Here is a 23,731-nt window from a genome sequence, read left to right on the forward strand (position 1 = left end):
CTAACCCACACAAAAAAAAGGATAGCAAATAAAAAATACAACTCGAACATCTAACAAATAACGTTTATGGGAGTTCTCTGTTATTTCTATAGCTTTACTGAATAGGTGCATTCAGTCCCAAAACCTCTTTCTGAAGATAAACCAATTCTAAAACCTTAGTTATTGATAAAATTTTCAGAGAAAAAATGTACTTCTGGAGTAGGAAGAATGCACTATTAGATTTTTAAATACACCAATTGTTTCACATTATGTCAGTATTATAACATTAACATCTAATAGAAGACCAATGTGTTTTAGCTTACCCAGTGTGCCCTAAAACAGTTGCATGATGCAGGGGTCCTCTACCATTCAGGTCCATGTGATTAACATTGGCTCCATTCTGCAGCAGGAACTCACAAGTGACCAAAGAACCCTAGGAGACAAAAATAAATCTAGTCAGTGCTAAAACTCTCGGGATGCAATATACAAATAGATTGAGAACTGCCCATGAAAGTTGTGAAAACGAGAGGAAGTCTGGTTCCAGTTTTTAACATGTAACCCTTCAAAGCAAGAATGCACATAAGGGTTCCTTTTTTGCTCTTTTCATGGATTGTTCTCTTTGAGATAGTTGATTATAAGTTGTAGTGGATGGTCCACCACAAGTAAGAATGTCACTGCCTTGTTAGGTCCAATGAAGGTTTCAGTAGTTTAAACCTGAGCTCATCCCCGGTAGCTATGGCACGGACCACACAGGCTCAAATTAAGAAAATGTGTAAAGCATTTAGAAGTACCTGAAGAATTAAAAAAGCAAAACACAACACAATAAGACCACCACATCAATATTTAGAAACAGAGAATAATGTAGAGACAAAAACGACAAAAATCCAATAAGGGGAACCAGAGATATGAATTTTTAAAGTTTTCAATGAAAGTAGTGCTAAAAAGCGTTAAGAGGTAACTGTGGTCATCTGATTACACTTGACCGGGACCCTAGGCATTATTTGAGGGTGATTGCAGTGGAGTGCGGGTCGGACAGGGAAAACAGGTTTGACCCAGTCGGAAGTTCTACCTTCTCACTTAGGGCCCGATTTAGATCTTGGCGGACAGGTTACTCTGTCGCAACTGTGACAGATATCCCGTTCGCCAAAAGTATAATGGGATTTGTATTTTGGCAGACGGGATATCCGTCACTATTGTGATTGAGTAACCCAGCTGCCAAGATCTAAATCAGGCCCCAAATCTTTGGAATACAAGTCAAAAATCCTCAGCGAGTCAAGGTAGCAGGCTGTGGCCAAGAAGGATGTTACCGGCCATGGAGTTGTTGGACAAGGTCCCAGTGAAGGCATTGACTTTTGGCAAGAAAGCTCAGAGCAGAAGAAACTTAAAATTCATGCCCAAGGAAGCTCTCTCGCTGGCCCGATACTTTTGGTGTCTTTGCCCGGGGAAGATTTCTACATTCTGACTTAGTCACTTTTTTGGAGCTCAGATTCTTTCAACGGGGCACAGCTACAAGCTGTAGCCAACAGGACTCTATGAGGCTCGATCCCCTCTCTGAGATATCCAGCTGAAGCAGATGTGCTGCTGTGGAAATGCTCAGAGCGCGAGCAAACAATCTTTTGCCAAGTGTCAATGCATCTTCATCCGACAGACTTGGCAGGTTTGCCCCAGTCCTCTAGAGGCCTTTGGAGCCAAAAGGTTTTTATGTTGCAGGCTTTTTAGCATGTCAGGAGTACACTTTGACACAGCCAAGAGTCACAGGATCTCAGAAACAATGCTTTGGGAATCATGACTCACTCTAGCAGAAGCCATCAGCAGGGTCCAGGGCAAGTCCAGTTTGAACTGGTCAGCTGGGATCCTCAGGAAAATGGACTTCTTGAAGCTTTTTGTAGCCTTTTAGCTTAACAGGAGGTTAGACAACTGATCGTTGTAGTTAACTTCTTTTTACTGGGTACAAGAGGGAGCATGTCCAGCCCTTCTGGTCTCCTCACAGGTCTTAACGGCAGTTTCATTCCTTCTGCGTTCCACAGGTCCAGTAGTGTTCTGAAGAAGGTACCCAGGAGTGCCAGGAGTGCCACAGTTATGTCTGACACTAATAATCTAGGTCCCTTCCTGACCAAAAGGCAAAAGTTGAGAGGGGTAACCCAATCTACTTTCGCAGCAGATCCTGTTCGCACTACAGTTTCCCACACTCCATGTTTCTACCTAAATCCAACATGGAAAACCCCTTCTCCCTCTATGTAGACCCTTGTGATCATCTCAGAGGTGTGACCAGGGAAATGAGCAGCCCCCCCCCCACCCCTCCCTAGTCACGTCAAACCAGTTCTGGGGGCAACTGATCTCCCACTGGGATTGGTGCCTATCTCATAGGGGGGAAAAAATGGTCCTGCTTGGGTTCCACGGAGCAGCGGCGAGGCAGTGTCCTGGTGAGGAGGTAACCTTGATATTTGTGTGACTACAGGTACCCCTTCTCTCCCGTTTTGAAGGCTCATGGGGAATTATCTGGGCGATATAAGAAACCCATTCAGCAATATACCTACTGGGGTACAGTATACTGTGCATGTTAAATTTATGTGCACCACTTAGTAAGGATTATATGTAAATACACAGTTGTTTTGATTTGAGTGTAGAAGGGATCTCTTCTAGGTCCTGATGAGAAGCCAGGGGAGGGCTTCGAAACATGTCGACACTGGAGACACTGCTCATTAAAACATAGTGTTTCCATCTCATTCCCCACTTTTAACGATACCAGCTCAAAGGAACATTAAAATTTACTTTTTCCACTGAGCCAGGTATTTTTTAATTTTTCACCATTCACTCACTTCTGACCCTTTCACTCACACTCCTACACCACACATAGAAATGTTTTTCATAACCAGTGCTCCCACGTAGTCGTAGGTCGTAGCACGCCCCATCCCGCAGTGGGGCGGGAAGACCCCGATGATGAAGCATGCCACCAAGGGTCCTTTCGGTGGGTGAGGGGTATTTAAACAAAGCTGTGTGCTTTCCTCCATTGTAGGAGACACACGTAGTCTGGAGGAACACTTCTATACTTTCCCATATGGGTGGACCCCTTTGTTTTTTGCCAGCTAACATGTGCATATGACAGGCTAGGGCTCTTTAAAGTTAATCAAGTTACTGGACTCGTCCCAGATGGTCTTCCTGCCAGAGGAATAGAAATACCTCCCAACACAAAAGGCCTTTTCCCTGCTCTGGAAGTAGTTTTCACACCTCATTAAGGGGCTATTCAGCTTGTAGGTGATAGATAGAGTCTCCAGAGGCTTCAGGCAGGACAAAAAGTAACTTTTTAAAAGTACCTTTTTCTTATAATTTTCTTATAATTATTAAAAACTAATTATTTAATTACACCTGAGGAGTCATTTGGAGACTATCAGGAACTGCATTTTCAACATGTCACAGTGTATAGCGTCTACACTCACCTATTTATCAGCTTCTAAAAAAGAAGTAGTAAAAAAAAAAACACTAAAAGAAGAATCATTGGTGAAGTCAATAAGTCTCAATTTTTGGCTGCCAATGCAGACCTACTGGCTTTGCTGAGGCTTTTTGTATATGATGACAAGCACTGGCAAGTGTTTTTTGTCAAGCTATGAAACCTTGGCAACAAAAAGGTGTGCCGATATCTGCACCACATGCATCATCATGTGTATTCATCATGACGCTACAGCAGCACAGCATAATGACATATACGGCATGAAGTCATCGGCCTTCGAAAATGTTTATTTCATTTTTTTTAATTGCGCAAATTTTGAGTTGGTGGTGCCTTTATAACTTGATGGCTGGGTAATGCTGTAGAATCTATTGTATTGTTCTCTTGGAATGTGAATCTACAGCACTACATACCACAATCCGATGCTTACAGCATAAGTCACATTATTCATTTGATGGCACATGTGGCTGTAGACACATTTCTAGCATAGACTGTTAAGCAGTTTTACTCCGTCTGTAGCTAACCTGTATGGGTTGCATTTTCTTGAAATAATGAACATAAAACCACTTGACCAACATTGTCTTGTTGCCAGGCTATAACATCTACACAGTAATGTTTTGTAAATGTGTGTGGTGTATTCCATGTAGCTGCCTTACATAGGTTAGCCATGCGTATATTTCCTAAAAAATGCAATGGAAGCTCCCTTTTTACAATTATAGTTAGCTTTGGGATAACTGGTTTGTATACATTTTACAATCCAGCATGAAATGACTGATTTTGAAATTGCTCCTCCCTGATGTGGCTTTGAGAATGCAAAAGAGCTGTTGAGTTTTTCGAAACTATTGAGTTCTAACAATATAATATATAAGAGCTCTTAACATTTAATGTGTGTGAAGCGCTTTCCGCAACGGAATATAAATGGGGGAAAAAAATCAATGGATTGTTGGGGTCTCCAACTAGTAGCTTGTGAGCTACTGTAGCTCTCCAGCTACCTCTGAGTAGCTCGCATAGGTGCAGCCCAGCTTATTAAATTAGAAAGCTTTTGCTTGGTTGAAATATTATACATATAAAAAATTGAAATTATACAACACTAATAATATTAGTAGCTCTCAATGCGTTTCAGTGAACATAAGTAGCTCTAAGTATAGAAAAGGTTGGAGACCTCTGGAAGTAATTTAGGGTTGGTACATAGTTCCACCTTGTCATAATGAAGTTGATGCCTGAAGCTCACTTACATGTCTGAGTGAAGTGATTGCAATAAGAAATGTAACTTTCCATGAAAGAAATTGGAGATGACATGTACGAAGAGGTTCACATAGGGGAACCATTACCCTTTTCCCCACAATGTTAAGATTTCAAGCAGGGTTTGGAGACACCATAGGCGAGATAACTCTTGAGGCCCTCTAGAAATTACAGAAATTTTGGTTTGTTCTCCGTTTTGGAGATGTGCTGCTACTGCCGCTAAGTGTAGCCTTATGAAAGTGAAAGCTAACCCAGAAATTTGTAAATATAAAAGGTAACAAAGAATGTTGTGCTTTTGCTGTTAATGGGTTAATATCTATTGAATGGCAAAAGTGTACAAAGCGTTACCGCAGAGAAGGCTCAATTAGTGGGTCTTCTTGCCTCTTTAAGAATATCCATACACTGCTGAGATAAATTTAAGTATCCGAATTCTAAGACCTCAGGAGCCAGATTGCAAGATTGAGAGATCTGGGGTTTCGATGCCTTACTGCTCCCTTGTTTTGGGTAGAAGGTCCTGCCAGTTGGGAAGTACCTGGTGTGGTACTAGTGTGAGTTCCAGTAGTGTGATGAACCTTGGTTTTCGGATCCATATGGGAGCCACTAGGATGAGGGTCAGAGGTCTGCTGTAGTTTGCGAGTCATAAATGGAAGCAGCGGGAGAGATGGAAAAACCGTAGCAAATATCCCTGACCAATTCATCCATAGTGGAGAGGTGTGGCTCACTGGTTAGAGGCGGCAGACCCGTAAGCAGAGAATCGGCCAGGGACCAGGGTTCAATTCCCGACGCGGCAGGGTCATGGACCAGGGTCAAAACGGACTCGATAATTCTCGCCTCGGTACCTACTCTAACCAGGAACACACTCGGCAACTCTGGGCATTAAGCTTGCCTCATCTCTACAACGGCCCCCCCACAGACGCCGGGGATGCCTGGTTTCACCTTGGAGATACCCAGAAAGGGACCATCTCACAGGGATAGCCAGGATGGGTTCCCCAGCGGTCTACAGCGCAGGGACGCCCCGTTGCTGGGGCAGCTGTGCGCTTTACAAGTCTACAACATTTACATTTACATTTAGTGCATTGCCCTTGGACTGTGGGTGTTAGAAGAACTTGGAGGCAAAGTTTGTGCATTTGTTATTTTCTGCTGTGGCGAATAGGTCTATGTTTGCGTGACTCCATTGTTGGAAGAATGGGGTGGAGGACTTGTGGGTTGAGCTCCTACTCGTGGGCTTGCTGTCATCTCCTACTGAGGAGATCTGCAAAGTCGCTGGCCACTCCCGGTCTGTACTCCGCTAGCCGGTGAATGTTGCGTCGGAAAGCATACCTCCAGATGGTCTGTGCTAAGTGAGATAGCAGAGGTGACCTGGCGAACCCCTGTTTTTGCAGATAACACATGGTAGTCATGTTGTCTGTCTGATGAGAACCACTTGCCCTGTGCGGTGTGGAAGGAATGAACAGCTAGCAGCTTTAGGTGACTGATATGAAGATAAGTCTGACTATGTGTCCAGTGGCCCTAAACAGTTAACTCCTGTGATTGTGCTTCCTAACCTGCGAGTGATGCGTTAGTTGTTATGGTGCTCTGCGGAACTGGGTCTAGGAAAGGCGATACTTTTAGAAGATTGTTGGAATTTCACCACTGCAGAGAGTGGCAAGCTTGACGGCTGATCAACACTAGATCTTCCAGCTGACCATCCACTTGAGACCATTGATGAGCTAAGCATTCTTGCAACAGGGGCATATAGAAGTCTTGCATGTGGTACTTTGGCTATGCATGATGTAATGGTCCCTAGGAGACACGCTACACGATAGTGAGGCTGAAACTGGGGGATGAGCATTTGGAAGGAGTGAATCTTTACTGCGTTTGGGTAAGCTATCCCCAGGTGTGTGTTGAGGATGGCTTCCAGCTAAGGCTGTATTTGAAGTGGGTTGCAGGCTGTGGTTTGACTTTATTGATTGGAAAACATAGCTGGTGAAGGAGGTTTATGGTAGTTGAGTGTCTTGAAAACATTTGTGATTTGTTGTGCTTCTGATAAGCCAGTCATCCAGGTATGGGGAAACGTGTATGTTTTGCCTTTTTATGTGAGCTGCTACCACTGCTAGACATTTGGTAAAAACCAGTGGTGACAAAGACTGGAAGCACTTTGAACTGAAAGTGTTGTCCGTTGAACACAAACCTGAGGTACGGACAGTGTGTCGGGTGAATTGGAATATGAAAGTATGCATCCTTCAAGTTCAAGGCTGCCATGAAATCTCCTTGCTTTAGTAGCGGAATAACATCTTGAAGAGTGACCATGTGGAAATGCTCTGAGAGAATGCACCTGTTTAGGGGTATGAGGTCCAAAACTGGCATTTGAGGCCAGTTCTTTTTTGGTATTAGGAAGTAAATTCAAAAGACCCTCCGTATCTTGTTGGTGTAATGGCACAAGTCCTTTCGCTCCTTTTTGTAGAAAAGCTTGGACTTCCTCTTTGAGCAGCTGCTGATGGTCTGTTGTCAGTCTGTGGGAGGGTGGTGGAATGTTTGGAGGTGTGAAGGTGAGCTTCAGGGAATAACCATGATGGATAATATTCAAAACCCACTGGTTGGTGGTAATATTCTGTCATGCACGAAAACGGTTGGAGTCTTTCCCTGACAGGTGTTATGTGATCAGGGGGAATAGTGGGCAAGTCAAGGACTTGTGGCATTGGTGGATGGTTTCGAAAAACCACCCTTGCCTCTGCCCCTTGAGTTGTTGCCCCCATATGAACTTAATAGTACCCCCTAGGCCATGGGTACTCACAAACATTTGCCCAGGGCCGCACTGATGCTAGCAGGGTGACGGTAGGGGGGCTGGGTGGGTCAGGGATTGGGTAAGGATTAATAAAAACATGGCAAATATGCGGGCAAGAATTTATATGCAGGTTAATAAATGCTTGCCCATTTATTTATCATTCTTTTCTGAATATTATTGCTCAGCCACTAAACAGCAGCTTGTGAGGCTGTTCACCAGGGAGGCTGCATGTAAAGGTCAAGAGGGCCGCAAGCGCCCCCCCGGGCTGTACTTTGAGTACCACTGCCCTAGGCGATGTAGGTTGCGACTGGGGACGATGATATGAAGTGGAAGTGCCAGAAATTGTGGGTTTGGCTGCTCCACAATATGGGGTGCAATGAAAAGTACCTTGTTGTGCATGTGTTTGTAAAGCCCCCTTAGCTTTAGCAGTCTCATTGTCATTTTTTATTTTTTCAAGTAGAGTGTCTACTTGAGGTCTAAAGAGGTGTTCCGCATCAAAAGTAAGTGCAAGACTTTTTTGTTGCACTTCAGGCTTGTAACCTGAAACTTCAAGCCAGGCATGCCAGCGAATAAGGACACAGGTGTTAATGCCTTGTGCGGCTGTAACAGCTTCATCTAGAGCACAGAGAATACAAGTGTTGGCAATCAATTTGCCCGCAGAGGCAATCCCAAAAGCCTGTCCTTTATACTTCTCTGGGAGATTCTGGAGGAATCCATCCATTTCATCCCAGTGTGCCCTATCATAACGTGAAAGGAGTCCAAAGAAGTTAGCAATTCTGCATTGGTTAGTGAATTGGGCTGCCAACCTCTTTCCTGCAGCTTCTATTTTTCCAGCTTTCTTGTCTGGTGGAGGCGCCTCGCCAGATGTTTGTGAGTTTTCCCCCTTCCTTGCTGTTGCTACCACTAAAGAGTCAGGTGGTAGTTGACCCTTTATGTAAGTGAGGTCGGTAGGGGAGGACTTCTATTTTTGTAATCTACCCTCAGTGTAATGACTCATGCTTTAACCAGTTCTTTAAAAATGTCTGGGGTATGTCTTATCATACCCTTGAGCATTGGAAGGTACTGGGCCAAGTGTTGAGAGGATTTAATTGTCTCAAATAAAAAGTCATCCTCCAGTGATTCAGTGGGGAGTTGAACCTTATGATAACTGGCTGCAATACCTATAATAATATTATTGCAGCTAGTAGTATAGTCTTGATGAATACAGGCCCCAGCTAGGCCCGCAAGAACAAGGGTTCGCTCTCTTGTAACGGAATCTATAAGGAAGTTGGCACGGAAACTGCAAAGTACAAAGACAACGTTTATTAACCCTTAAGGGTGGTCCTACAATCCACACAACACTCTTCAGTATTGCATGGAGTAGCACAAAGAACATTCGTACACAGTCCCCTTTTATACACAACAGAGGGGCTCATAAGTGGGTGGATACAACATGAGGCCGAAGAACATTACCATTTATGGTCATTCTCGATACTGAATCAATACATGGGCGGAGCCAACACACTCCTTGAGCCCGCGAAACACATGGTCAAGCAAGGCTAATTATAACAGATGTGGTCAAGTCTGGGCATGCGCCAGATGGACAGGAGAGAGCTATTTATAACTGTTACTAGGCAGATTACAAGAGCAACTAACACAGAGGTCGGACTCTCCTCGTGACGAACACATGGCAGCATGTCAATACAAAATGGAGTCCGGACTTCGGTCAACATAACGAAGAAAACATGATCGCAAGGGAAAGCATTAATGTTTTCAGTAAATGCTTAATCACATTCTGCCTTAATTTACAACAGACGACCCTTTCAGCATTTACTGAAGACATCCGGTTTCCAAGAATAATCATCATATATATCAATTATCATCATTCCCTTAACCTCTTTAGCTAGACCCTTCTGGCGAGCAACATCGGCAATAGCTTTCTTATCTGGAATGCAGAATGAAATGCATACGGAACAGCACAATGGTCCACATTGAATACACATACAGAAAAGGAACAGAACTGCTATAATAATGCAGAGACCAGTTAAGACCTTCCATCCCCAGGCAGTAACCAACGCCCAAAACCATTCAGAAAAGGACCAAGTGCCGTTTTCTGTGTGGATTTCAGCTGCTATTTTATGCAGCTTGTTAATGGCGTTATAAACGGATGGCGTATGATCAGGAATGAACACACAGCAGCTACTTCCAATAATTTTACAGGCTCCTCCTCGATCAGCTAGCATTACATCCAATACCATACGATTCTGTAATGCAACAATCCTAATTATTTGTAACTCTTCCGTAAGATTCCCAAGAGCAGCGGCAGTCTGATTGGTCACAGCTTCTACCACTCTTGTTAATCTTCGGATCTTCCTACTATTCAAAGCGGCTCCAACAAAGAAAAACAGTCCTAAGTTAAAATCAATATACTGTTGCAGGCTGGTATCGGTCTGATCCACATCATCAATCGATAGAGTACGTTTATATCTATTTACAGTCACATTATTCAACAGTTTCAAATCCTTATGATATGACGCAGGTGCTAAGAATACAGGAGGTAATAGGAATGATACATAGCATACCCCAGACCACCCAGCCGGCAAACGGTAATAACCTTTATTTCCGCACACAAAATAGGTATTATGGGACGCTAGGAAGGTACTGTTATTCAACCCGTCAATGTTCAATACGGTTATGCAATCACTGACACCAACAGGGATAAAACCCACACTCTGGACACACAAGTCCGCTTGAGCTTGTGCTACTTGGATTACGAATTTGTCCTTCCCCACAGTGTCTCTGGTGTTCGTGAAGATATAGGGAATGGATTCATTGTCCGGTCGGTACTCTTCCCATTCCCAAATTGTCCCATTTGCTTGTGGATATCCATTTTTGTCCTGATGACATTCTTTATTGAGTCTGAAAAGCAATCGTCCCACTGTCGGTTTCCGAGTGGCAAACAGCAAAGTGTACCATGCTCTACAAGAGCCATTATGAGAGAAAGGAAGTGGTATGAATGGCGTACCTCCTTTCTTCTGATGGGCTGGCATCATCCCACATATCCAACAGTTCGTAGCGTTCGTAGCAACGTGGGTGTGATGCAGCATCTGAATGAAAGTGTTATTCAAATAGGATTGTCGATGCTTCAACTCTTGATACGGTAATGTATAAAAGTAGTGCTCCTCAGGCACCGGAGTTGTCAACACAAGTGTTTTCCGAGCAGGAGTCACCTCCTCCACAAACCATGTGGTTATCCCAACAATAGCTACTGTTAGCATGAACCCCAACGCACAAAGGATTTTCTTCTTCTCCATGTCAAAAGAAACAATACCCTGATATCTTCCTGAAACTAAAAAGTCTGTCAGAACTCTTCCCCTTGGGCAGCGGTTGATTTCTTCACCAGCGGGCCAAGACGGGTGTCGCTACACTAATGCAGGGCTGATCCCCCCCCCTTGCCACATCGGCTCTCCGTTTCACTAACCCAAGGGCCGTTCTGACAGTATGTCCCGGTACTGGAAACCTCACTTCCTTGGTCGCAGATGATATCGCCTTCCTCCAGAAGTCGCGTGGTCCAGAAAGAGCTCCTCAGTGTCGTTTGGCTCCACAGCACGGCCTGTCTCTGCTGCTAGGATTTCTCGTTGATCGGTCAGCACGGCAGACTCCACCAATCCGGGCGGTACCTTCCGACAGTGTAAGGAATGGATCCAATTCTTCCTGTTCGAGACTCGCACTGCCGTCCTCGTTGCAAGGAGGACTTGCTCAGGTCCTACCCATCTCGGCTCCAAACTGTTCGTTCTGTCGAAGACCTTCACCATAACATGATCTCCGGGTCGGAGACCATGTCCTTCGCCGGTAGACCGATCAGGGAGCGCCTCTCGGACCTGTTGATGAATAGAAACCAAGTTATCCGTTAACTGTGCCAGATAATCGCTCATCATTACACAAGGTACATCATACACAGCCTTAGGCCTTGGTGGACCCCAAATATTCATTGGGCGTCCAAAAACAATCTCGTACGGCGTAAGGCCGGTTCGAGAGTGTGGCACTGATCTAATTGACAATAACGCCAGTGGCAGGGCGTCTGGCCAAGTCAAAGATGTTGAAGCTTGGATTTTGGCGATCTTAAGCTTCAGTGTACCATTATACTTCTCGACTAGTCCTGCAGACTGGGGGTGGAATACGGCGTGGAACTTCTGGGTGATGCCTAGGCCCTTCAAGACATACTTTATAACATCCGCTACAAAGTGAGGGCCATTATCACTCCACAGAAGTCTACAGACGCCGTATCGAGGGAAAAACTCTTTTAGCAGTAGCTTCGCCGTGGTCATTGCAGTATTGTCTTTCGTAGGGTACGCCTCAACCCATTTACTGAAGGCGCAGACCACTACTAGAACATACTTCAAATTGTTACAGCGCTCAAGCTGGATGTAGTCCATCTGCAGAACCTCAAAGGGTGCAGTGGGCGTCGCAAATCCTCCTGCTGGAGTTCGAGTGCCTTTCCCTGGGTTATACTTCAGGCAGATCATACAGGTCTGCACCACCCTCTTTGCTGTGCTAGCAATCTCTGGATGCTCCCAGACTTGGGTAAGCAATTTCACAATTGCGGAAGCTCCAACATGTGCTAGCCCATGTGCCATTTGAACCATAGGTTGTACGAAAGCCGTGGGTAACTTCCATCTATCCATCTGCTTATTTCTCCAACAGCCCTCATCATCCAATTCTCCCTCGCTAGCCCATTGCTCCCGCTCTTTATCAGAAGCGGTCCTTTGCATTTCTCGCACTTCCTCCTTCGCATCACGCCATCTTTCCACCTGTGATTTTACTACATACATGGCAGTAGCGCCGGGCTGCATCGCAGTCTCCCGTGCTACCCGGTCTGCTAACGCATTCCCTTCTCCAACTTTATCAACTACTTTCCTATGGGCACTACACTTAACAATGGCAATTTTCTTCGGGTATGTCAATGCGGTTAAGAGATTGTGGACTAACTCCCCATGCATTATCTGTACTCCATGTGACGTTAAAAACCCTCTCTCCTTCCAGAGTAGGCCGAAGTCATGCGCTACTCCGAAGGCATAGCGGCTATCTGTGTAAACATTCACACACAATCCTGTACTAAGCTCACATGCTCGTGTTAATGCTATCAGTTCCGCTGCTTGAGCTGATTTCTGTGGTATGCGTGCTGTCTCCACTATCGTGTGTAATGTGGTAATTGCATACGCTGCTGAAGTCGTACCATCTGGTAGCTTCAGGCATGATCCGTCTACCCACAACTCTCCATCTACATCTGAAAAGGGCGTATCCTGGAGATCAATACGACCCTTTGTTTGTTCCTCAGTCACAAGAATACAATCATGCGCTTTCTGCGCCTCAGGCTGGGTCTCGGGGTATGGCAACAATGTGGCCGGGTTTAACGTTACGCACCTTTTCAACGTAATATGAGGAGCCAAAAGCGTCAGCTCATATCCCGTTAAACGGGCACTGGTCAAATGCTGCGTCTTTGTTTGATTAAGCAGGGCATCCACAGCATGGGGAACTAACACCAACAATTTATGGGACAACACAATTCCTTCACTTTGGCGTATTGACACAGCTGTCGCCGCTACCGAGCGAAAACACCCTGGTAATGCTCGGGCGACAGGATCAAGCACAGCCGAAAAATATGCACAAGGGCGCTGCTTATCGCCGTGCATCTGCACTAAAACTGACAATGCACATCCATCTTTCTCATGCACATACAACGAAAAGGGTTTTGCATAATCAGGGGTCCCTAACACTGGTGCTGAACAAAGGGCCTGTCGCAGTTGCTGAAAAGCAGCATCACACTCATCTGACCAAGGGATTGGGATAGGCGTGTCTTTTGTCAAAAGAGCTAGTAATGGCTTAGCTATGTGTGAAAACCCCACTATCCACTGTCTACAAAAAGAAACAAGGCCCAAAAATGCACGCACATCCTTCTGCGTGGATGGTCTCGGTGTGTCCAAAATTACTTGGATACGGTCTGATGTGAGTGCACGTCCCTCCTTAGACAAAAGGTGACCCAAATAAGTCACCTTTGGTCTACAGAATTGCAATTTCTTCCTAGATACCTTATGATTGTGGGATGCTAAAAAGGAAAGTAAGGATAACGTGCTTTTCTCACACAACTCCAGGGTGTCAGCCGCCAACAAGATGTCGTCGACATATTGAATGAGGGCGACCCCCTCGAGTAAAACAAAGGAATCCAATTGCCGTTTCAAAGCCTGACTGTAAATACTAGGGCTTTCTGTATAGCCTTGGGGAATTCTACAAAAACGATAAGATCTATTGTTTAATGTGAACCCAAAAAGAAATCGGCTATCAGGGTGAATGGGAATGGAAAAGAAGGCATTCTTCAAATCAATCACTGAAAACATGGTCGCCGTAGGCGGGACCAAGGTAAGCAACGTCGTGATATCGGAAACCACCGGGTACTGAGGTATCACGATCTTGTTTACCTCCCTCAAATCAATTATGAACCGATAGACCTTTGCATCCGTGTCCTTTTTCAAAATTGGGAGAATCGGACTGTTACAGATATTATAGGGAACTTCTTCCACTACCCCTACTGCGATCAAGTCTTGCACAATCTGTATGAGAGCCTCCTCGCCCTCCTGGGAAATACGATACTGCGGGAGGCGTGGTAACACCGCCCCCTCCTGGACGCTAATGTGGACCGGAGGAATCACCATTTGTCCCACATCTGTGTCCGAAGTCGCCCATAAAGCTCGGGGGAGGGTAGCCAACAATGCATCCTCTGATATCGTACACATCCGCCCAGACCGGGGGTAGTTGTCATTTAATATCACCCTCACACCCTCAGGGGAGCAGCGGATTGTAGCCCTAAAATACTTTAACATATCAAGGCCCATAATGTTATCCGGTGTATACGGAGCAAGCAGAAACGGACAGGGCGCAGAAAAACAATCAACTTTAAATGCAAGGGGCTGTGAAAGAGGGCTGCGGGAGAGTGTACCGTCAAACCCTACCGATGTAACTATTGAGCCGGATGGGGGAGCCCCCGGAACCAAGTACCTAGACAATGCACTACGTGTCGCTCCTGTATCCACTAGGAACTGATCAGTAGAACCTAAAACCTCAGCCGATACATAAGGACCCGTCTGATCGACCGGCACCTCAACTGATTCAGACCCCCATCCAACGCATTCCTATGCATGTTGAGAATCGTGATATCCCGATCGATCGATGTCCGATACATGATACTGGTGCTGGCGATCGAAAACATTTGAGCTATCTCGGTGCCGCCCGGCAGTATCGAAACGGACATTATCGTTAGAATTCCCTCTAAAGTTCGAGAAGCCCCCTCTACCTCTCGGGCCACCCGGAGTGTGCCCCGGACGCGAAGCACGCAACGCTGGGCAATCCCTGGCCCAATGGCCCAACTGCTTGCAGTACGCACACTGGTTCCTATTCAAATCAGATCGGCCCGAAGGGGGACCATAAGATCCGCCCCTTCCTCTATTATTATTACCCCGTCGGGGCGGGCCATATACTTGTGCTAACATCACCTTGGTTTTGAGATCTTTCGATTTCTTCTCCTCCTGGCCCTTCGCCTCGTGCTCCTGACGCTCATAATACTGAGCGATAGTCAGAAGGGCCGTCGGCGTCGCGGAGGACCAGGAACTCTCGCTCGCTTTTAACCGGGCCGCAACTGCCGGTAGCAGATTAGCCACATATTTGTCCGTGAAAAGGTGGCGGCCCGTGTCGTCAGTAAGCGACTGGCCACTAAAATCATGAAACGTCTCCTCAAAGCGCGTAAAGAAGTCCGCAACTGACTCGTCAACTTTCTGTTTACATGCAGCTAACATATTCCAGTCAATCTTTTTAGGGGGGATAATCGTCTTCAACTTAGCCACAATAGCCGCAGGGAGATCTAAAATATTCTGGGGTGGTTTCTGTGCGGGCTTCCGTTCCCTATCCTCATCCTCAAGGTTGGACCACCGGGCCTTGAAGGCAACCGCATCATCTACCTTTCGGACAGAGCGCCACGTATCCGGCGGTAGGATAAGGCCAAAGAACAGGTCTATATCCGCTAAGGTCATAATGCAAGAATTCAAGGCCCCCTCGACTTCCTCATAGAAGGCCGCTGGATTCTTGCGGGGGTCAGGCAACGCATTCTTTAATGCCATAACATCGGCCCTATGCCATGGAGTGTAAACCCAATTATATACAAAATATCCCCTTGCATCGGCGGAGTTAATATCCGAGCTAGTCCCTGCTCCCTTAAGAGGAACATACAAAGGCGCCGCCTCTCGCATTGGTTTAGCATGCACTATGTCATCCTTATCTGACTGGGAGGCGGATGGGTGGCCCCCTGCTGCAGACGAATCCGACTGCTTCACCTCCTCCGTTTGTTGGCGTGCTTTCTCTCTAAGGGCCAGCACCTCGTCCCGCAAAGCGAACAGCCGCCGAGCCGCCTCAGGCGCCTTAGGGGGAGAAAAAACACCATTACGTAATGCTCCGGCATCCGAAGACACTTCGTCAGGCTCAAGGACACTGGAATATTTTCGGAAAGCAGCAATTACTTCATCCGCGAAATGAGACAGAAAATACACCCTCTCTCTATCTTGCCACGACCCCCAAGTATGGAACAACTCCTCCTTAGACATCTTGCCCTTAAGTGCACGGAGGGAAAGTTTCCGAAGCTCAGCCATATGCTCGGCCGATAACATGGATCGTGTGTCTACCTTACCCGAAGCCGGGCCAGAATCTTGCGGCCGCGGAGCGGATGCGCCAACATAAGGGGGCGGAGAGCGATCTAATAAATAAAAATCATCATCAGGATTATTAAGGACAGGATAAAGTGGCTGACGAACAACATATTGACCCGAAACCTGTAGCCTACGCTCTTTCTCTTGTCTGTCCGTTTGCTCTTTGTCCTCCCGACGCTTCGCTTCCTGCGCTCGCACATGATCATTCTTCCGTTGTTCTTTATCAAACAGCGCTTTCTCACGCTTCTCTCGCTCACGCACTTCCTTCACCCATAATCGCACACACTCAAACATATCCTGACGAGCACGCCGCTTACACATACACTGTTCCACATACTCAATCTTACGTATATCAAACGATCCATACAAAGGCCATCGCAACTCAGGATCCTTCCTCGTGTATTTCCTCCATAACGTGCTGTACATTATGGAAGAAAGACCATGCTTCACGTACATATCCCTATTAGGAGTCCCCTCTGGGGGAGCTGGAGCAGATTCCTCGAGGTTCAACCGATTTCCAAAACAGCAGCACCACTTACGGAGTGCGCTAAAAGCAGGCATGCTAGGAATAATGCAAAATATGCAATATTATAAGGAAAAATGGCACTTAATCGTTGCGCCGTTCAAAGTTTACACAGCTCTGGAGAAATCTCTCCACATTGCCTGCCTATATGTGTTGCAACGCATATATTTTCACAAAGACAAATTCAAAATATGACTAGTCATCATCAATCAAACTCAAATAGCCAACCCAGGCTTCAAAAACTCGGAGCAAGTACCGTACAACGGTTCTTACCAATCAAGAGTCCAGGTTCCAACTGCCAAGCTCCACAATCGCCCAAACGGCTCTCACGGCAGGACCGACAGAAGAGGTCTCAGTCGATGACCGGCGCCACCCAGACGGTCAGCTCGGAAGGGAAGGAAGAAAAACCTCGGGATGCCAGGGCTAAGACGCCGCTGGCAGTGATCACGTCCCCGGCCAAACTCCTCACCTTCGTCGCGACCAGTCCTTCGAGCATCCGAGTCGCCGATGAGCCCCACGTGACGGGCGCCAATTGATGAATACAGGCCCCAGCTAGGCCCGCAAGAACAAGGGTTCGCTCTCCTGTAACGGAATCTATAAGGAAGTTGGCACGGAAACTGCAAAGTACAAAGACAACGTTTATTAACCCTTAAGGGTGGTCCTACAATCCACACAACACTCTTCAGTATTGCATGGAGTAGCACAAAGAACATTCGTACACAGTCCCCTTTTATACACAACAGAGGGGCTCATAAGTGGGTGGATACAACATGAGGCCGAAGAACATTACCATTTATGGTCATTCTCGATACTGAATCAATACATGGGCGGAGCCAACACACTCCTTGAGCCCGCGAAACACATGGTCAAGCAAGGCTAATTATAACAGATGTGGTCAAGTCTGGGCATGCGCCAGATGGACAGGAGAGAGCTATTTATAACTGTTACTAGGCAGATTACAAGAGCAACTAACACAGAGGTCGGACTCTCCTCGTGACGAACACATGGCAGCATGTCAATACAAAATGGAGTCCGGACTTCGGTCAACATAACGAAGAAAACATGATCGCAAGGGAAAGCATTAATGTTTTCAGTAAATGCTTAATCACATTCTGCCTTAATTTACAACAGTCTGGAGGGGAAGATTTAGCTGGAAACAATTCTGAGTCTGTGTCTGTATGCGGGTCTCTGTTGTTTGTGTCCCACAAGTCATCTTGCAGTGAAATGGAACATTGGTCTCCATCATCCCCATTGTTCCCCAAAGAATGAGTGAATTCTTATGGTGAACAGTGTGTGTCTGCAGGAGTTGAAAGTGGTGGAGAGTGTGCCCTTGGTGCCACAGGTGGTGGTGGAGGACTGATGAGCAGTGGACCGGTGGCCTGGTCCACTTTTTTCATGTGGTTTGGTTGGCAGGGGACCTCCAAAGCTGCTTCTTCAGGAACGGTGGGGGCACAGGACTTACAGTCTGTCGAGGTGGAATGTCCTGGATCTCGAGCTAGGATCGCAAACTCTCGTCTAGCGAAACGCTACCCTCATTGGCTACCGACACTTGAGCCTGCACCTCGTGGTGGTAGTCTTCTGACCCAAATATATCTGGTGTCTTTAATCGTGCGTCGTGACATCTAGAGGTGTGTTGTGCGTCGATCGTGCAGCGTCTTCTTCGATCAGAACGGCTGGCAGGTCTTGCAAGTGGATTCTTGGTGATCCGGAGAAAGGCTCAAGTTGCACACCAGATGTTGGTCAGTGTATGGGAACTTGAGAGTGGCAGCATGGGCAACATCTAAAGGGTGTCTGTTCAATCACCAGGTGGACATGGCATGGATGAAATGTAAAACAAAGAAGGTTTGCCCTGAGGTGCGAAGGCCCACAGGTCCTCAGTCGACTGGAACAAGCGACCAATGTAGATATCTGAGTAACCGCGATTGATGACAATACTAACAATCAAGGCCTAACTAGAAGGAACCGACGATACCGAGACGGAGCAGAGGAGCACCCGTCCGATCACAACAGCAGAAAAAAAACAATCAAACAATGGAGTTGATGACCATGCTCATTGTATGCAAAAGTACTCATGACTCGAAAGACTTAGTTGAAGAAAACCAACCTGCACACTTCCGAGCCCAAAACTATATGGCAGACTTATGTTAAGCATGTGTATCTACAGCCACACATGCCATCAAAAAAATATATCTAGCCAAATTTCTGCAAAAATGTATTAATTGTTTTAAAAGTTAGAAATGTATGGTGGTATGAGACTTGTGAATATATCTATATACTAGCAAATTCACAAAGCCACTGTGTTTATGCAAAACTAAGGTCTGTCTTTTCAGTTTTTAAGAGGTTTGCTCAAACCAAGAAGTATTGATGCACGCTTTGTGAAATATTCACAGACCCATGATAGCTTAAGTTAGTGATTTTTTCCCTTCACTTAAAAAAATAGTGGTTTCTGAATGCTTCTGCTTCTCCATACACAATGCAAAATCAGGGGCTTTTCATGCACCTTTCAAAGCTTAATGTACTACTCAAGACTACTTACGTTATGTGCAGAAGTACAGAGAAGTATCAGAAAGATATTGCAAATATCTGTGACTGGTCACCAAATTAAAAAACGATTTAAATTGTTGAAACTTGCATGACTTACACTTCGTAGGAACACACTTTTTGTAAATAGTACAGCTGTGGAAAAATCCTCACAAGTACAACATTCAAACATGTTGTCTTTGCGAGTCAGGATACAGATTATTACATGCATATTTCCTATGCAGACATTATCATTACGTTTAAAAAAGAATTTACATCATGGGGAAAAGTCTGGGGCAAATGGAGTGACTATCGCTGTGGTTTGTGAATCCCCCTTTATTTGATAACAGGCCCACCGCCCTACCTGATTGTATTCTTTCTACAACTTGAAGGGCTCGGTGGGTGGATCTAGAGCGAGTGATATATAGCTATGCAAGCAAATTTGAATACCATCTTACTAAGTAACTGTGGCGTTATTGTGGTGTTTCTCTGTTGTATTGAATTGAATAAAGAGATTTTTTGTTTAATTACTTTACCTTATCGTGGCTTATAGTTAATTAACACACACCGACATTGCAAAGGCATAGAATATTCGTAATCTGTCTAAAAACATGCAACAAAGTCAGTACTTAGAATAATGGTGTGGTGCTACCCACAACTATAGCGGCGGAAGGACTTTATAAGGAAAACAGGGTTGAAGGTGAGTGGAAAGCCAAGAAGTACCCTGAATTTTGCAGATGTCACAGTCCAATCCATTGCTGGGGAGAGGGTAATTTTGCTCAGAAGGAGCATCTCTGGGGAGTTTACAACTAGCATTCCAAATTTCCTGTGAAGTTCTACCCAGGCTATAACTACATATGCAACCATTGGCATTCCTCCTCTTGAACACAGAAACCTCTCATGTGGAATTGTAAATAATGCTCCCTGTTTACCCATTTCTTCTTCTGCTACACTGTGCGTTAAGAGGGGAGAAGTAAAATAGTGATATAATTCTTAGCCCAGTACATTAAAGGCACCACATCATATGGCAGTGTTAATGTTGTCCATTTAATATGCAGATTTTTCCCAGTCCTAATTAACCTAGCCAGATGGCCCACCTATATTGAGAAGAAGGACTGTGGCAGTGAGATAAGAACATTAGCAAAAAGATATAAAAAGCAAATATCACCATCTTAATAAATGAAATGTAACATGCCATTAAAGGGAGCCATGGAATCCATTTATCTATTTGCATGGATACCTTATTTATTGCTGGCCCATAGTTGTTATGGAGCGTGATCTCCTTCAATCCATGTATATTTATTCCCATGTATGTAATACAATTCGTGAACCACATGAGGGGAACCAGGGATAGCAGCTAGAATCAGTGGAAATACTTCAGATCTCTCCAAGTTTATGTGTAAACCTGACATTGCTCTTGCTCTAAAACGTACTACCACCTATAGCAATGGTGTCAGATTGCTCACCTGCCTCTTTCCAAATAGGGGTATGTCGGTCACATATACCGCAATTCCCAATCACCCCTTCGGAAAGATGAGCCCCGTCCTCTAGTGGTGTTCTCTAGTAGCGCTGGCCAAGGGTTCCATTGTTAGTGCACTGCTAGTGAATCCCTGCCTAGTGCCTCTGCCAGTTGTAAGAGGTTGCAAAATGTACCTATTGGTCCTAACCATGGAAATGGGATTTGTTTACAGTGGTTTAACCATTCTCAATAAAAGTTCACCCATGCCTATTCTGCCCAGCACGTAAAACGAGTCAAACACCTTTTCTTTGTCTAACATCACTGATCTTGCCAGGACGTCAGGATCCACCTGGCCCATTATAGCATATAGAATTTGCAGATTATAAGCCATCTTTCTGCCATGAATAAAGCCGGTCTGTTCTGGTAAAACTATACCTCCATCAGGGATGTTAGCCTTTTTGCCACAAGTCGCACCATTACTTTGACATCAGTATTAACTATAGAAAATGGTTTTAGGACAATGCTTTTAGGGGGTGTTTCCGGGTTTTAAGCAGAGTTATTATGGTTGCCTCTCAACATGATCTAGGTAGCTTTCCCCTCTCTAGTGACTCATTGTGCATTGACAGCAATTGAGGTGCTAAAAGGTCTTGATATATCTTATAAAATTCTGTGGTTAACCCATAGGACCAATGAGCCGTGCATGTCGCCAGGCCATCTGTGGCTGCTGTCCATTCTTCTAGTGTTAGAAGATTAACTGGACATTGCTTGTCTATCCACACCAGTGTTATATCTAACATACATTGTCTCAAATGTTCTTGATCTGAAGACTCCTTTGCAGTACACAGCCATCCATAATATCTCATAAACTCTTCTAATACTTCCTGCAAACCTGTTACTTGTTGGACCTTTCCGTTCAACACTCCAGCTTTTGTGTTATGTTGTTGGTGTCCCCTGAGTAGCCATACCAGTTCAACCAAGGTGTTCACCCTTTCCATATTTCTTTAACATTTTTCAAGAAAGGCCAGCTCTCGATCTGCTAAATCATTAAACTCTTCTATAGCTGTCTTAAGCCCTGTCAGTGCTTTGTTTTTCTCTCTTGGGGCACCATGTAGATCCCTCCAAACTGGAAATCTCCTATTCCTGCAAGTGTAGTAAGTCCCGTAAGAACCAAAGCACCCAGACTTGTTTCTAGATAGGTTCACTACACACCACTGTCTTAAGGACCTCCCAGAGAGGGTCCCTGGTATTCACACTGACCATATTGTTAGTAAAATATTCTGTTATAACCATAGCTATTTCCTGCTTAAATACTGCGTCTCACAGTGAGTCCGTCAGGAACTGCTACTTCTCCTCTTGAAATTCTTAATTATACAAACCGTTATGAGATTTGCATGGGCATGGTCGGCTCGATTTACATGGTAAGGACGACGTCTATACCAGTGCTCCCTAACTTTTTAGAACCGTGACCCAATTTTTAGAATGACAAACTTCCATGACCCACCTAGCTTTAATGGACATGAGGTGATCAAATTTTTTTTAAACGCATCTAAAGCACATTTTCTGTTGAAATGGGTACTTAATTTGCAGGGACATACAGTTTACTGATAAAACGTTACTGCACACAAATGATAATGTGTGCAATTCATGTATATTTATCCATTGTGCATCACCAGTTATAGTGTCTTGATTTATTTTGATCCTATTAAAATCTTTGTTTCCATCACTTTAAGAATTACAAAAAAAATTCCTTCATTTTTGCTTTACTAACTTCCGAAGATGTACAGTGCATTTACAGGTATTTCCAATTTTCTGTGTGTTATAAAAAATTACATTCTACAGCCTTACCTTTCACATTCCCCGTACCCTAGCAAAATTGTAACACAATTAACTTTACTTTCTCTGACAGCAAAATGAGAAGAGTTGGTAAACACCAATCCCCATGTTAAAAAAAAAAAAAATCAACAGCAAATTATCAGAAGGCAGTCTGACATTGGACCTCTGTCTTTGAAGCGCACAAAATGTGACAAGACAAATACAGAATTTAAAGGCTTTACTTACTGCTTGGACTTTTGCGACTCACCAAAAATTAGCTCACAACCCACCAGTGCGTCCCCACCCACAGTTTGGGAAACGCCGGTCTATACCAGTGTCATGGAAATTCCCAAATCCATTAAAAACCTGAACAGATTGCACAAATATTTGATGATCAGAATTTCAGATTTGTACTCTAATATGTAACAATATAGAACAATGAGAGTAAAACAATGTCCACAACTGATTCAAGTAAGGTATTTTGTATCATAGTTTAAAGGCTGTAACTGATTCTGCCTAAATAAACTGTACTTTAACTGAGAATGTATGTATAATTCACAAAACTAACTGGAGGGCCATGCAAATCCTATTAGAGCAACCCATTCAAACCAGAAATTCTCCAGTATTGAAGAAATCAATTCACATTATGAAAATAAATGCCTTATACCCCGTGCACAGCCTGAATGAGTGGTGTTGCGTTGTTTTCCTCTGCATTCACCCAGTTAACCTCTGCGCCATGTGCCAATGCTTCTGCCATATCAGGAAGGCGTTTCTCATACGCAGCTCGATAAAGGTGCAGCCCTGGATGTAACTTTTTTGAATCCTGAAATACTGAAGAATCTCGCTTCTCGACCTCTAGGACTATACAGTCACAATGAAAAAGAAAGGGACAAAATCGTTAGGTGCTAAAAAACAAAACTTCCAGTCCCTCAAATGGCAGAATACATTGCATACTGCGTTTAATATAAACAGGTTTATTTACCAAATACATTTTTGAACTTTGATACTTCCTATTATATAAGTATTGAATAGAGCACAATAAACTCCCAAATCTAATGTTATAATGTAGGCTAAGCAGAGGCTAAATTATCTATGGCCGTCATGATTTATAGTTAGTGAGGATTGGAGGGTTTCTGTTCACCAGACATAAGCTCTAATTACGAGTTTGCAGGAACTCAGTGTTTAGACTCCTGGTAGCTCTAACTATCAATAGTGCCCGGAATCTTGCATACCATTCCTTGGAATGGAGAACTGGACC

General features: G+C 44.7%; 1 protein-coding gene across 4 annotated transcripts in view; it reads right to left on the minus strand.

Moving 5' to 3' along the window:
* Window positions 1-23,731, minus strand: part of ACAP2 (ArfGAP with coiled-coil, ankyrin repeat and PH domains 2) — a 402,036-nt gene that overhangs the window by 24,478 nt on the left and 353,827 nt on the right. For all 4 annotated transcript variants that reach the window (XM_085635275.1, XM_085635276.1, XM_085635277.1 and 1 more), the window contains 2 exons: window positions 23,141-23,334; window positions 303-412 (listed from right to left, as the gene is read on the minus strand). In XM_085635275.1, coding sequence (XP_085491401.1) covers window positions 303-412; window positions 23,141-23,334 — 304 coding nt within the window. The remainder of the gene's footprint in view (window positions 1-302; window positions 413-23,140; window positions 23,335-23,731) is intronic.

Source organism: Triturus cristatus, chromosome 11 (assembly GCF_964204655.1).
Source record: "Triturus cristatus chromosome 11, aTriCri1.1, whole genome shotgun sequence".
Classification (NCBI taxonomy): domain Eukaryota; kingdom Metazoa; phylum Chordata; class Amphibia; order Caudata; family Salamandridae; genus Triturus; species Triturus cristatus.